The 14,800-nt window shown below is 32.1% G+C and overlaps 1 protein-coding gene across 6 annotated transcripts in view; it reads right to left on the bottom strand.

Moving 5' to 3' along the window:
* Positions 1–12,730, bottom strand: part of LOC127725530 (protein mono-ADP-ribosyltransferase PARP14-like) — a 174,823-nt gene extending 162,093 nt beyond the window's left edge. The window contains exons 1-5 of one of the 6 annotated variants that reach the window (XM_052232583.1): positions 12,464–12,730; positions 5,562–5,668; positions 3,958–4,501; positions 3,368–3,547; positions 441–746 (exon numbers count right to left, since the gene is read on the bottom strand). In XM_052232583.1, coding sequence (XP_052088543.1) covers positions 441–746; positions 3,368–3,547; positions 3,958–4,501; positions 5,562–5,668; positions 12,464–12,653 — 1,327 coding nt within the window. In that variant the 5' untranslated portion in view covers positions 12,654–12,730. The remainder of the gene's footprint in view (positions 1–440; positions 747–3,367; positions 3,548–3,957; positions 4,502–5,561; positions 5,669–12,463) is intronic. The other 5 variants (XM_052232582.1, XM_052232581.1, XM_052232580.1 and 2 more) reach the window with 5 other exon arrangements.
* Between the last annotated feature and the right edge of the window lie 2,070 nt (positions 12,731–14,800).

The following is a 14,800-nucleotide window of genomic DNA, read 5'->3' as shown; positions in this document are numbered from 1 at the left end:
ATTGGTGGCCATCTTGAATGTCAAGCAAGGTGTACATAATGAAAATATAATTTAAATTGATTACATCTTTTGATAGGAAAATATGTTTATGAATCTTATTGAAACAGACAGATTTGTACAGTGTAGGAAAATATTAACTTTATTTGACGAGAATTAATAGAAACAGATAAAAGCAAGGCTCCTGAGTTTTACTCTTTTTTCGTAGCGATTACAAATTTTATATTTTCATACATTGTACCAAAATATTTTCACCTGGTTTTAATGTTAGAATTAGGGATATATCAAAATATCTAAACTTGGACATCCTAAAATAAAGCAATTTTGACTGATTATTTGTAGAAGTTCTGCAATATTTCAGGATATCTTTAAATCAAATTATTTTGATTTTATCTGCACCTTATTGAATCATACAGATATAATTTACTAGGTTATTGTTTTACCTTCTTCATTTTCAAATGTGACAATATACATGTCCTTGTCTTCTACAAATTCTATAGTTTCCACATCTGCTTTAGCACCTTTCTTAGACTCAAAGTAATACATGATGGTATCCTGAGTTGTATTCTCCTTCATTCCACCCACCTCTATTGAGCATATGGTGACTAATTCACCAGTATTTTGACTAGAGTCATCTAATTCTTCTTCAGGTATATCTGTTGAAGATTCTATACCAACAATGTGGGCTGCCACATCTATAACCTTTTTATTGAATAGAATTGGTATTTTCTGTAATACTATGTCAACAGCTGAAAAATACAGATGTCAAATGAAAAAGAGGCTCTTAAAAACTAGATATCTTAACTTGCAAGGATATGCCATATTGGTATCTATTTTCACCTTTTATTTTTAAATTTCAGGAAAAAATTATTATGGTAAAAATATTTATATAGCTTTTGATGTGCAATAAGCATGCATGTATGTATAGAATGAAGTTGGTAGTCAGTTGGGTATAAGCACTTATCTAAATTGAAAGCATGTAACAATTAACAGGGGGTTGAGTCGTTGAGAGGAATTAAACTATTTCTGTTATAAGGGATGACACCAGTAAACTTCAGGCTTAAAACAGCTTGAGTCGCTCACCTGGATCTATTTGCATTTTCAACATTGAAGAAGAGAATATAATTTGTGATTAAGAACTTTATTCTTTTGCTGATCTTGAATAATTGATGATTATGTCTTTCTGTTTCAGTTTTTTTAAAGGGGCATAACTCAAGAGCATTGAAAGTGACACTACCCAAATTCGTACTTGATCTGTGTTTTGTGGTAATAAGCATTGTGTATTTAAGTTTCATAACATTTGGTTCAGACAAACTTAAGTTAGAGAACATAAACGAAAAATTCAGCAATTCTTTCATTTGAAAAGGGGCACAACTCTATAAGGGTAAAAGTGAAGCCTACCAAATTCAAGCTTGATCTGTGTTTAATATAATTACCATTCTGTATAAGTTTATTAACATTTAGTTGAGGCAAACTAAAGTTATAGAACAGAAACCAATTTAACAGCCAACAATGATTGGCAATAGATATCGAGTGATGAGAATAGCTCATGCTGATCCTTTACAGCACAAGCACAAAACCCAATAAATTGCTTCGCAGAGCGCAGCTAGATACAACCACAGAGGTCCTACCCTGAACAGTTGGGACAAAAATGGACACAATAATCGTGCTTGATACAGGTCTGAATTTGGAATATAATTAAATATTTGACACATTATAGGTTTCTGACACAGAATAACTGCAGTCAAAGAACTAAGAATTGGTTATATGATTTAAAATTATATTCAAGTTTTGGCTTTTGTGCAATACACTATGCTGTTACAAATTGTCCCCCCCCCCCTAAAAAAAAATAGTAAAAAAATTTACACCCCTTAAATAATATATGAAAAAGGTTTTCCTATTAATTTCTGAAATCTTGAGGAGAAAAAATTGTCCACCCCCCAACAATTTCTTTTTTACCCCTCCTCCCTTTTTTTTTCACCCCCCCCCCCCCCCCCCACCCTTTTTTCCAAATTCTTTCCCTCAAGATATGGTCATAATCTTAATTCAAATTTCCCATGGAGTTTGCAACCATAACTACCCATTTAAATACATCATAAAAGTCTTAAAATAGAAAATGTCATACATATTGGCTAAAATTAATATATCTTAATCAGCATTTTTTTAATAGTAACTTTTAAAATTAAATTGACAGATAATCACCTCAAGACAAAACAACATTTCTGTATACATAATTTAAAAAGCAGTGTAAGGAGGTAATTCAAACATTATGTTTGAATTACCTCCCTTACACTGCTTTTAAATTAGGCCAAAAAAAAATATACGTCTGTTTAAGGTTACATACTTTAAAAAAAAAAAGAGTAGGTAGGTCGGTATTTCCATTTTATTTTGTTTTTTCATTTTATTTTTTGTGACATTATTTTGAGTCATGCGATTTCGTCTTGTCCTGGTCTGAGTTGATCACGGGCCGATTTTACCCGTTATTTTAATGATTGGATTATTTCCCTTGGTTATTGGTTGGAAAAAAATGGCGGCAAAGTGTTTATTTCATCACAAGAGACGCGAATTTCCTTAAAACAGCTGTCATATTCACGATTGTGAACATTGGGATGTATCAGGCAATTGATTTATATTATTGGCAACACTAACTTCGCTTTTGACATAAGTTCAGTTTATATTTCACTTAACAACGGAAATAAAATGACTTAGGGTCGGCGCTCAAAAGTAGGGTCGGACGGGTTACAGTAAACAGACATATATTTTTTTTTTGCCTCATGTATTGTACATAAGTAATTGTCCATTAACCAGGAAACTTTTGTTTTTGCCCCTTTTTTGCCCCTAATTCCTAAACAGTTTGAGCCATAACCCCCCAAAGCTAGTCCTAACCATCCCTTTGTGGTATGGAAACTTGTGGTATAATTTCAGAGTGGTCATGATGATACACTGTTCCACAAGTTACTGTCTGGAAACTATTAAAATGCTTATTTGGACCCCTGTGTGGCCCCTAATTCCTAAACTGTTAGGACCATAACCCCAAAATCAATCCCAACCTTCATTTTGTGGTTATAAACCTTGTGTTTAAATTTTATAGACTTTTATTCACTTATACTTAAGTTATTGTCCGGAAATCAAATGTCTTCGGACGACGCGGACAACAACGATGACGTGATAACAATATAAGACCGCAAAATATAAAAAAAGGCTGTCAGATGTCCAGCTAATTTGGACTTATTAGATTTTTACATCAATTCATATCTTGTCGTAATTAAAAATCAAATACTTTATATATAAGCAGAATCTGAATAATTTAATAACTATCATATTGACAAAAAAATCTCACACAAATTTTTCTAACAATTATTTAACATACCTTCATCTTCCTCAAAAGTAATAATAGCAGTCTTTGTATCTTCATCATAATTTACATAATCTACATGCCCACCACCATACTTTCTGGTGTTCTCAAAGAAAAATCGTAAACCATTATCTGTGGTATCTGATGGTAGCTTGGTCACTTTAAGCATGTTTGTTGTTGCTTTGTCAGGTTCATCTGAGTAAAAGATGACTTACAGAAAACTTGTGACATGAACCACTGTAAACAATAATCAAAGTATCTACATATTGAACCTTTGATTTTGTTCTAGTTTCTTAAATATGTTTTCTGTGCAATTATACCTTCTTCCAAGAAATATAAAACTTGAAATAGCAGTATATGCTCAATATGCTTATATGTTCATCTGAGACCAATCTCATACAGGACAACCTGAATACAGGTTCATTTAGTTCATTTATAAATAGTATAAGTATATATCACAAGTGTGTAGTATTGAACTCCAACAAGGACATAACAAACTAAAGGAAATCTTTGTATTGAATTATTTGTATCTAAGGAGTCAACACAATATTATCTTTGAAACAACTAAAAATGTGTGGAATAAATTTAACATAATAAACTATTACCCTCCATTTTTTCTTCATCTATGTTTTCCTCTCCATCTGACTGGACATCATTTTCCTCCTGTACAATTTCAGATAATGATGATTGGTAAGTTGTATTTCCCCGGTTTTCATTTCCTTGTCTGTATTGACTAAGATTTTCCTGAACAGGAAGCTGTTGAACTGGTTGATGAAAATCAAAATTTGATTGAGTCAGATAGCCATAGCCAGGATAGGAACCATAAGGAGCAGGTGGGTAATATCCTGGATACTGACCCCACTGTCCAGCATGCTGGGGTCCATATTGTTCCTTTGGCAGATGTTCTTTACCAGAACTTCCAGGATTATAAGGATTCCATGGCATTCCATATGGATAATACTGATGCTGGTAAGGGTTTTGTGGATTTGGTCCATACAATCTTGGATCATATGGTGGAAAGCCATGGTCACTACTGGAATTCTGTGAAAGAGGTACTGATGGATCAGAGGGAGAATAAGGTGGTGGCTGCATTGTCGCTGATGACACATGCGTGGATGATCTTGCGGACTTGTCAGAAATAACTTCATCCTAAAACATTATAAGTTAGAAAGATATATTTTCTATATTCATTTGATAAATTTTTGGAATACTTTTTCTCATCCTTAATATTATTTATTTTAAGTATATATATATATATATATATAAAATGTAAGCTGTACTGACATCATTTTTTGGGCAAACCTTATTTCCCTTAAAATGGAGCTTTCTTCCATCGATTCTAATGTTGTGTTAAAGTTATATGAGAATTGGTTAAAGCAAATTTTAGTTACCATACAAAGTGTTGACGGATGGACGGTAAGATGAACATTGGTATACCATAATATGACTCCTGTCTTTGAAAGATGTATACAAATTGCTAACCTGCTAAACACCAACATTATCAAGCTGCAGACCAAATATAAAATCATTCCCGTTCATAGAAGCCAAGAAAAGTTTGACAAAAGTTTTCTTGTGCAATGATTGTTTCAAAACTTCAAACTATCTGCAAACAGGAAGTAGCTGCACAGCAGGTTTAAAAATTGCTAACCATCTACAACTCAACACATTACCAAGCTGCAAACCAAATATAAAATCAATCTCTTTCCAAGAAGCTTAAAAAAGATTGACAAAGTTTTCCTAGTAAATAAGTGTTGTAAAATTTCAAAGTGGCTGCACTGTAGATGTACAAAAAAAAGCTGTAACCTCCTACAACTTACTTTAAGAAGCACCTTAAAGACTTAAGTAAAAAGAATCATTCCATTTCATATAAGCCAGGAAACGTTTGACAAAAGTTTTCTACCTAAGGTCTTTCCTACGGACAGAGAGACAGAGTCAAGCAATTTCAAACCTACTTACGTCATTTATGACGCAGATTAAGCGTAGAGAAATGAAGCTCAAACTTATATACATATATAAGTACATAGTATTAATAGGTTTAATTTTGATATTTTACGCCAATTGATTATGTTTTGACAATCGAAGTTGAACAGATATATTATTTTTCTTAGATAGGGCAATCAAATTTAATATATTTTTAATTTTTGCTCAAAAGTTTAATTCAACACTAGGTATATTATTAAATCAATAAAGGATGCAATCTATATCAAACCTGTAGCCATTCATCTGGGATATCACATGGCAGTTTACAATCACTGATGTCCAACAGCCCTTCTGGACATTTTAGTATTCTTACATCTTCTACATATCTCTGAGCATCTGGAAATAACAAATAAAATCTTTTAATGCAATCATTTTCTAGAATATCAGTAATGATCAAAGTGAACTGAACTGTCATTTAAGGGACAAATATCATTAAAGAGATCTGCATTTCTATATACAATCAACTTATCACTACTTGTGAACTGAGCTACCAACTGGAAGAACATTTCTCATTAACCGATCATGAATCTACAATGAATAAGGTAATGGGGCACTGCCTTTCTAATAAAATTTCTGTTTAAGAAATTATGACTACATCAGGCTATTCAGAGATATTATTACAACTCTCATGATTTATGAAACCCTTTGAAACCCTTACAATAACTGTAACATTCACAGAGAGATATATATATATATATATATATATATAAACAAGTCTAAATTGAAAACAACATTCAAACCTATGATTGCGTTGGATAAAAACCGCAATTTTTATACGTGTGCATGCAAAACAAATTTCTTGGTAGAGGGGTCTAAATACAGCACAAACAACATTTTCCAAAAGATCAAAAAAGTGAAAAATATATTTTAACAAAACGCATTTGACTAGCAGGTCGATAAACGGATGTTCTTAAACCCTGCTGACTGCCATGGCGATTGCCAAATAAACTGATCACAAGATGTAACGAAATGGATCTTAATTATATAGGAATATTTCTAGCCTTTTTGCCTTTCTGTTCTTTACTGGTATATGTATAATATATGTTATCATAAACCTTGAACATTTTATGTTAGAGTATGAACAGTATTTTTAGATTTATTAAAATCTCTTCTTATCTTTAGTTTTATCTGTAATTTAAGTCATCAAAGCAGATATTCAGTCAGTTATTACTGTACTTCTTTGATGGTTTAATGTTTATTAATTATAACTATTTTCTCAAAATTTTGCTTTGATCTTTCTGTGTGATCATTTTCTGTCTCGGGCCACTGGACTGAGAGAATTGTTTTTTCTTAATCAAGTAGAGTGAGAACACAATCTAACTTCATTGAAGTTACCCAGGAAATTAGAAATAAACATATTATCTATGACCTTTCAACTCAAGGAAGTTTCTCTGCAATATCTTATCTGAGTGACAGTCAATGAGATTGTTTCTGAGAAACTTCCTCTTATTTTCAGAACCACCAGTATTTATAATTGAAACAATAAAATTAGATGTTTAATTACCGATATCAGTGTTTATGTGAAGTGTTTTGTGATAACTTTAATCAGGTATCCTAAGGACCAAAAGTTTAGGGAATCCTATATATTGACAGTTTAAAGAGCAGCAAAACAATAAACAGCATAACCAATCAAGTCAATATCTTAGTTCAAATTTTACTGAGGGTGCTAATTGCAACCTTAGTTTTAGTATGATTTTATAATATTTTATGAAGTTCAAATTCGTAAGGGGTTCTCCGGAACCCTGTGTCTCACCTACAAGGCTGCTGTCAGTGTAAAGTGTAATATTGACCTAAAATGTGAGTTCATTTATCAGTAAGATACAGAATTTAAAAATAAATCTAACAAATGCTACTTCATGCATACATGTCCAAGACATACCCAGATGTCGATATCGTCGATATCGACACGATATCGAATCGATATCGATGAACTTATACACTAGTACCATAACTAGATGTAGATTTTGATGACGACACCAATGACAAAACCTGATGTCGATATCGATGATGACTTAAGATAATGAATAAAAGAAAGATGTATCAAGCTGATTAAATTAAGACCAATTATGAAGATTGATATAGGGATAGATGATGGCTGAATTGTAATCTATTTATTCTTTAAAAAGACAATCAGGTGGTCACTTCTACAAATTACTGTATCCTTTAAAACAAATTAATGTATTCTTCCAAAAAAATAATTTATTTGGTTTTATAACGTTGACATGGTAATTTTGGTGCTAACTAAGTGAGATATGGTTGCATACAATGATCATAAAACAGTACACACATTACTTTCTATGTAAAATTCAAATCCATTGGATGTGAACTGGTTCCCATTTCTTCAAATAGAGAAAACATGGTTTATTTATTGGTTGAAATTAGATTTTAACTTGATTTGAATAGTTTCTAGTACTCTTAGATCGGTGCTTTGTGATTTTGTTTATTTGTTGTTGTTCTTCGTACCGTTTTAATAAAACAAGCCTTTTCCATCTGAATTTTATGTATTGATGCAACACCACCGTCCTAGATTAAGCTAAGGGTTAACGGTCAAGTTAAACCCCGCCATATCCTCAATGTGACTGACCTTTCTCAGGAGTTCTTTGATTAAATGTTTGTCGTCGGTAGCTGTCAGTCATATTTGATTTTTGTTTATCATTCATACATAAATTAGAATGTTTGTTTTCCCACTTGAAATATTTGACATTTTGTCAAGCCGGTATTATTGTTAATCTTTGTTGAAGACTGTACAGACGTATAGTTGTTAGCATCCTCATCCTTTTTGTGTTTGGTGGTCTGTCGTCTCATTGCAAATCGTACAACATCCCAATATCTTAATGTGTAATTAAGGTACGTATACTAAACTAAACGAAATAGATAGAGAAAATGTTTAAATGTTGATATGGAATTGATATCATCGACATATTGAATAGACGAACCAGGAGAAACTAAATTGTCTATAAAGATAATTGTAGCAGATAAACTTTTGGAACATAATGTGTCGATATCGACTCGATGTCGTCGATATCGACATCTTAAAACACACGAAGCAGGAGAAACTAAATTGTCTATACAGATAACTGTAGGAGATAGTCATTTGAAACATAATGTGTCGATATTGACATCTTTATCCGACGAATATGAGAAACTAAATTGTGCATATAGATACTGTAGCAAATAGACATTGGATTATAATTTGTCGATATCTACTCGATATTGTCGACGTCGTCGATATCGAAACTACATCGTGTCTTGGACATGCCTCATTTCTTGGTCTTGAAGATTAGCATCTGTCCAAGTTTCATGATAACAATCCTTAAGGTTTACAAATTTATCATGTCAAAAAAATTGAATCCCAAAATATTAACTGTAAAAAACATTTGAATAAACTGCTCCGCAGAGGTCCAACCCTGAACAGTTGGGGCAAAAATGGACACAATATTCAAACTTGATACAGGTCTGAATTTGGATTGTAATTAAATATTTGGCATATTATAGGTTTCTGAATAAATGTAGTCAAAGAACTTGAAATTGGTTATATGAATTGAATTTATCTTCAATTAAAGATTTCTTATTGTTGTGCAATACTTATAGTAAATCTGTTGTCAGACTATAAACAAATAAAGTTCAATTTCTTCTCAATGTCATATTTGAAATTTATGAAAATCAATAGGGAGAATACAACAATAGCTATAAATAATTCACCAAAGTTTCATGAGAACTGCTGAAAGCATTTTTGAGTTATTGTCCAAAAACTGGAAAATCCCCACTTTTTTAATGAATAAAACCCCTATAACTCAGAAATGTAAAATCTAAAATTTATAAAATTCTAAAGGGAGCTTACATCAACAGATATAAACAATTCACCAAAGTTTCATGAGTACTGCTGAAAGCATTTTTGAGTTATTGTCCGAAAACTGGAAAATCCCCCTTTTTTTATGAATAAAACCCTGTTAATCGGAAACAAAAAATCTAAAATTTACAAAAATCGAAAGGGAGCTCATGTCAATAGATATAAACAATTCACCAAAATTCCTTGCATGTTGGTGAAAGCATTCTTGAGTTATTGTCGGAAAACTGGAAAATCCCCCCTTTTTTAATGAATAAAACCCCAAAACTCAGAAACGGTAAATCTGAAATTTATAAAAAACGAAAGGGAGCTCACGTCAATAGATATAAACAATTCACCAAAGTTTCATGCATATTGGTTTAAGCTTTTTTGAGTTAATGACCGACATGTTGACGACGGACGGATGGACAGACGGACAAAAAGTTGCAAATATTGACTCCTACAAGTCAATAAGTTACCAAAATTGGTCAACTTCAAGACCCAAGCATATTTATAAAAAGGTCAAGCATCTACATGAAATTATGATAACATTGAAAGACAATGCTTTGTCAGTCATAATTCTAAAGAAAAATATGCATGAGAGCCTCAAAAAACAGAGATAATGTTTATTTACTTTATAATGCAACCATCTATAACCACAAAAAATGAGGAAAATAATCTTATGTTAAGTAAAAATGTTCAAATAGATAATTAAATATGGATAGCTCAGGTCCTTGTGAACTCTCAGACAGGTTTATGATGTCATAGGTGGTGCACTTTGGCCACCAATTAAAATTAAGTCTTTTCATAAACATAAATAGACCTAAACAAGTCTGTCATTTTCTGACCTAAATAAGTCTAAAAATGAAAACGCATTTTTATAATAAATACATTTTTTTACTTCTGTAAGTCAAAAACAAAAAACCACTTGTTTATGTCTGAGCTCTGACTGATGAAGGTTAGACACAGTTATTGATGTTTGAAAAAACTTTAAACACAGACTGAACCTAAATGTTGATGACACCCCAGCAAATGCAGACACCATTGCTGTCGCTGATGACAAAATCTAGGATCGCTATGTTATGCATTCACGACATAAATGTTGCAGGCTCGACAAAACTGTATCATTCAAATCATGTCAATAGCAAAGCATGGTCTACTGGACATAACAGTATCCTCAAGGAATAACAGTTCTCCAGCAGTGATACCTACATCACTAGGAAATAACAGTTCACCAGCAGTGATACCTACATCACTAGGAAATCACAGTTCACCAGCAGTGATACCTACATCACTAGGAAATGACAATTCTCCAGCAGTGATACCTACATCACTAGGAAATGACAATTCTCCAGCAGTGATACCTACATCACTAGGAAATAACAGTTCACCAGCAGTGATACCTACATCACTAGGAAATCACAGTTCTCAAGCAGTGATACCTACATCACTAGGAAATAACAGTTCACCAGCAGTGATACCTACATCACTGGGAAATAACAGTTCTCCAGCAGTGATACCTACATCACTAGGAAATAACAGTTACCAGCAGTGATACCTACATCACTAGGAAATAACAGTTCACCAGCAGTGATACCTACATCACTAGGAAATAACACTTCACCAGCAGTGATACCTACATCACTAGGAAATAACAGTTCACCAGCAGTGATACCTACATCACTAGGAAATCACAGTTCTCCAGCAGTGGTACCTACATCACTAGGAAATAACAGTTCTCCAGCAGTGATACCTACATCACTAGGAAATAACACTTCTCCAGCAGTGATACCTACATCACTAGGAAATAACAGTTCTCCAGCAGTGATACCTACATCACTAGGAAATAACACTTCTCCAGCAGTGATACCTACATCACTAGGAAATGACAGTTCTCCAGCAGTGATACCTACATCACTAGGAAATAACAGTTCACCAGCAGTGATACCTACATCACTAGGAAATGACAGTTCTCCAGCAGTGATACCTACATCACTAGAAAACTAACAGTCACTCATCAATGAGAAATATTACTTTAACAACAGACATATTGCCATTTGGTATTGTACCTTTGTCATAAAGAAATATAGATATGTAAAACTGAGGTCCAAATGTAAATGAGACATTATGTATTTTAACAACAACAAGAGGAGGTCAAAATGACAACAAATCAGGTATTAATTATATTTATTAGTCTCATTGTTAAAGCAATGAAGGGCCATAACTCTATGGAGTGTTATAGGTTGTGTTATTGAAGTGCCTATAGAAACCTGAATGACATTCTCAATATTTTAAAACATTAAAAATGAAGCGAAATGCTTTAACCTCACTAAATATGTAACAACATCTTTCTTGAAGACTTGAAACATTACATGATGTATTTGCAGTGATTCTACATGTATACTGCAACCCTTGAAAGTCAGTTTAAAAATATTATTTATAATTAATAATAATTTATTAATAAAATATACAATATAATAATTTATTAATAAAATATACAATCTATATCTTGTTAAATTGCCTTAACAATTAATTTTCGACAATGAGTAGTCAGCAGTACATCACTCCTAGAGAAAAATATAAGAAATATTCCTTGCTGTACTAGACTATGTGCCCAACTCTGTTAAAAAATGACCAACATTGATATATGTTTTTTTTTTACTTAACTTTGTCTTAAAACACATTCTTTTAAAGGCTTCTACTTATCAAAATGCTGAAATTATATTGCAGATCATGCAGTTGCTTTCTTTTCATGTGCCATTAGACAAATCAGGCTATCCCATACAAAAAAAGGTTTTTTGGGGTACCCTGATATGTTGTAATGGATGTGGTTTGGGTAGTCTCCCTTTAATAGTTTCAAATTAGTATTTTTTCAATTAAATGTTTATTTTATTTTAAATTTTATCTAGACAAGCTAAAAGACAAAGTAGCTTAACCAACAGTTAGTTGATCAACAGTTAATTGCTGTGAACATGGTGAAGGCGTCAAAGCAAAAAAATAAAATAGGCCTTCAAGACGTCATAATTATTTGGACTAGTACAGCTTGAGATTAAAAATGATCCTACAGAAACTGAGAAAGAAATACTGAACTATAAAGTACTTTTATATTTGCAGTTCTTTCATAGTTTGAATGCTATAATGAAGTATTAATTAATGAAATTTAACTACTTATCGTTTTATTAATAAACTGTCAAAACGAAAGTAGAATGTTTATCATTTTTGTTGAAAAGCTATTTACTGAGATATCTTTATGATCCTGTTTGGTCTAGTTATAAGCAGACAAGTTTTAGAAGTGAGTAACGCACCTTTCACAGATTGAAACAGAATAATCCATTCTTTATCCCTGGGTGATAGTGTAGCGGTTCTTGTCGTCAAGTTTACCCTCCTGGATTCGGGAAAACTTTTCTGTAATTCATTAAATTGAATTTCATTGTTGAAACCTCTTACCACTATACATTTTTCACAAATTATCTGTTTTATTTCAGCATTGTCCATCTTCTTAAAAATCTTCAACTACGGTGACGTTTTTCCCAGTTTATCCCATCGTCTTTGCTTTCGTTTTGAAGAAGTGGCGAGAAACGTACATAACTTAGTGTCGCGCCCGGAAATGAAAAACAAAATTAGACCTAAAAAATTACTTAATATCCGGGGTTTTTTTTTTTTTCTTCTTTTCTTCACAAAGTTTGGTCGCAAATCCAAATAGTCTATGAAAAAAGGGGGAGGGGTAGTGGACCTTATATCCTATGGAGGTTTCTCAGATTCCTCCGTAGGATATAAGGTCCACCGGGAGGGGTCAGCTTAATTTTGTCTCAGATTTTCGTAAATTTTTTAGGGAGCTACCATTTGATTTTTATGGGGGGGCTAGGATGAAATTTGAAAAAAAGGCAGGACAGGAGTTTTGAGTAAAAAAAAAGGCAGGATGAGCAACTTGGCAAAAAAAAAAATGCAGGATGACAATTTATGTAAAAAAAGGGACGAGGATAAAAGCTTATGTGAACGGTTACTGCCAGTCACCACTTATAAAAAAAGTAGTGCTGCATATATCTACGCGTATGATCATATACAATTTTATAGGTGCCTGCAGGTCACACCATATTTATCTGTATCAAATGTGCCTGCAGGTCTCACCAAAAATGTATCTGGACAATAGGTGTTTGCAGATCACATCACTTAAGATCTGCAACATAGCTTATCATTTGAGTCTGCAGGTCAGACTGCTTATTATCTGTACCATAGCCTATTATATATGCCTGCATGTCACACTTTGAGTTATATATCTGTATGGTAGGTGCCTGCAGGGCACATCACTTTAGATTTGCACCATATATATAAAAGGAAGATGTGGTATGATTGCCAATGAGACAACTCTCCACAATAGACGGCCTAATTTAAGTACAAAATAATAAACGAAAAAAAAATATGAAACACAGCAACAAAAAGTAAAATCACAAAAATACTGAACTCTGAGGAAAATTCCAAAAACGGAAAGTCCCTAATCAAATTGCAAAATCAATTTCTCAAACATATCAAACGAATGGATAACAACTGTCATATTCCTGACTTGGTACAGACATTTTCTTATGTAGAAAATGGTGGATTGAACCTAGTTTTATAGCTAGCTAAACCTCTCACTTGTCATACCCAACTATATCAGTCCTATTCAGGACCGATAACTCTGTCGATAAATATTGTCGGGTATACAATGTTGTTGAAATCAGAGCAATTGTATTATATGTCTCTGTTGAAATGTATACAATAACAAATTTTTTTACACAAGTTTAACTTTATATCGATTTATTGAATGCCTGGATTTTGCTTAAATATTGAATTAAAAAAATAAATAATAAAATCATATTCAATGAAATCTCGTTTAATTTTTTACGAAATAATACAAAATCCATTTAAATTAAAATTTGAATCAAAATATTTCTTTAAAATAATTATAGAAACATAAATATTAGTTTGATTATCTTTTAAAACAAAAATTATTTTTTTAAAGATTTTTTTTTATAATATTCATATTTTCTTTAAGTTTATTATGATACATTCTTCTTCTGGTTTGACACGGGGAAGAGAAGATATTTATTTGTACAGTTATGAAAACTTTTGTATATCACAAAATTTAAACTCTGGTAATACATGTATACACAGGATGTTTAATGTCACCTGGTTGCTTTTGGTTTGCACGTCTACCTGACAATATATTGTTATGTAACATTACATCCAAAGTCAGAGTTCACCTGTTCGTCAAGTGATGGGATTTTGAAGGTATGGAATATTTATCTATAATAATTGTTGGGATTTTTTTCTCTCTTGGGACGTAAATATTTTTTTGTTCTAAAAGGAATGTATAAATATATTTCTAAAGAAAGATAAATTATACAGAAAACAGGAAAAAAACCTTTTGAAAAAAGAAGAGAAAAAATTTTATTATAAATTTTATTGTTAACTATTTTCTGGTAACAGTATATCCTGGATATCTGTCAAAATAAAATTTTCCGTGTCACACTTAAATTAATATTTTTTTAATTAATAAATTTTGAAATCAATCATATCGAAATATCACCAAAGAAAATAACAGAAACATCAGAGATTCTACATGAAAATTAAATTAAATCAAGGAAAGTCTTACTATACAAATC

The sequence above is a fragment of the Mytilus californianus genome, unplaced genomic scaffold (genome assembly GCF_021869535.1).
Source record: "Mytilus californianus isolate M0D057914Y unplaced genomic scaffold, xbMytCali1.0.p SCAF_15, whole genome shotgun sequence".
NCBI classification, from domain to species: domain Eukaryota; kingdom Metazoa; phylum Mollusca; class Bivalvia; order Mytilida; family Mytilidae; genus Mytilus; species Mytilus californianus.
The sequence above is the reverse complement of the archived record's forward strand: the minus strand, read 5'-3'. Positions and strand labels throughout refer to the sequence as shown.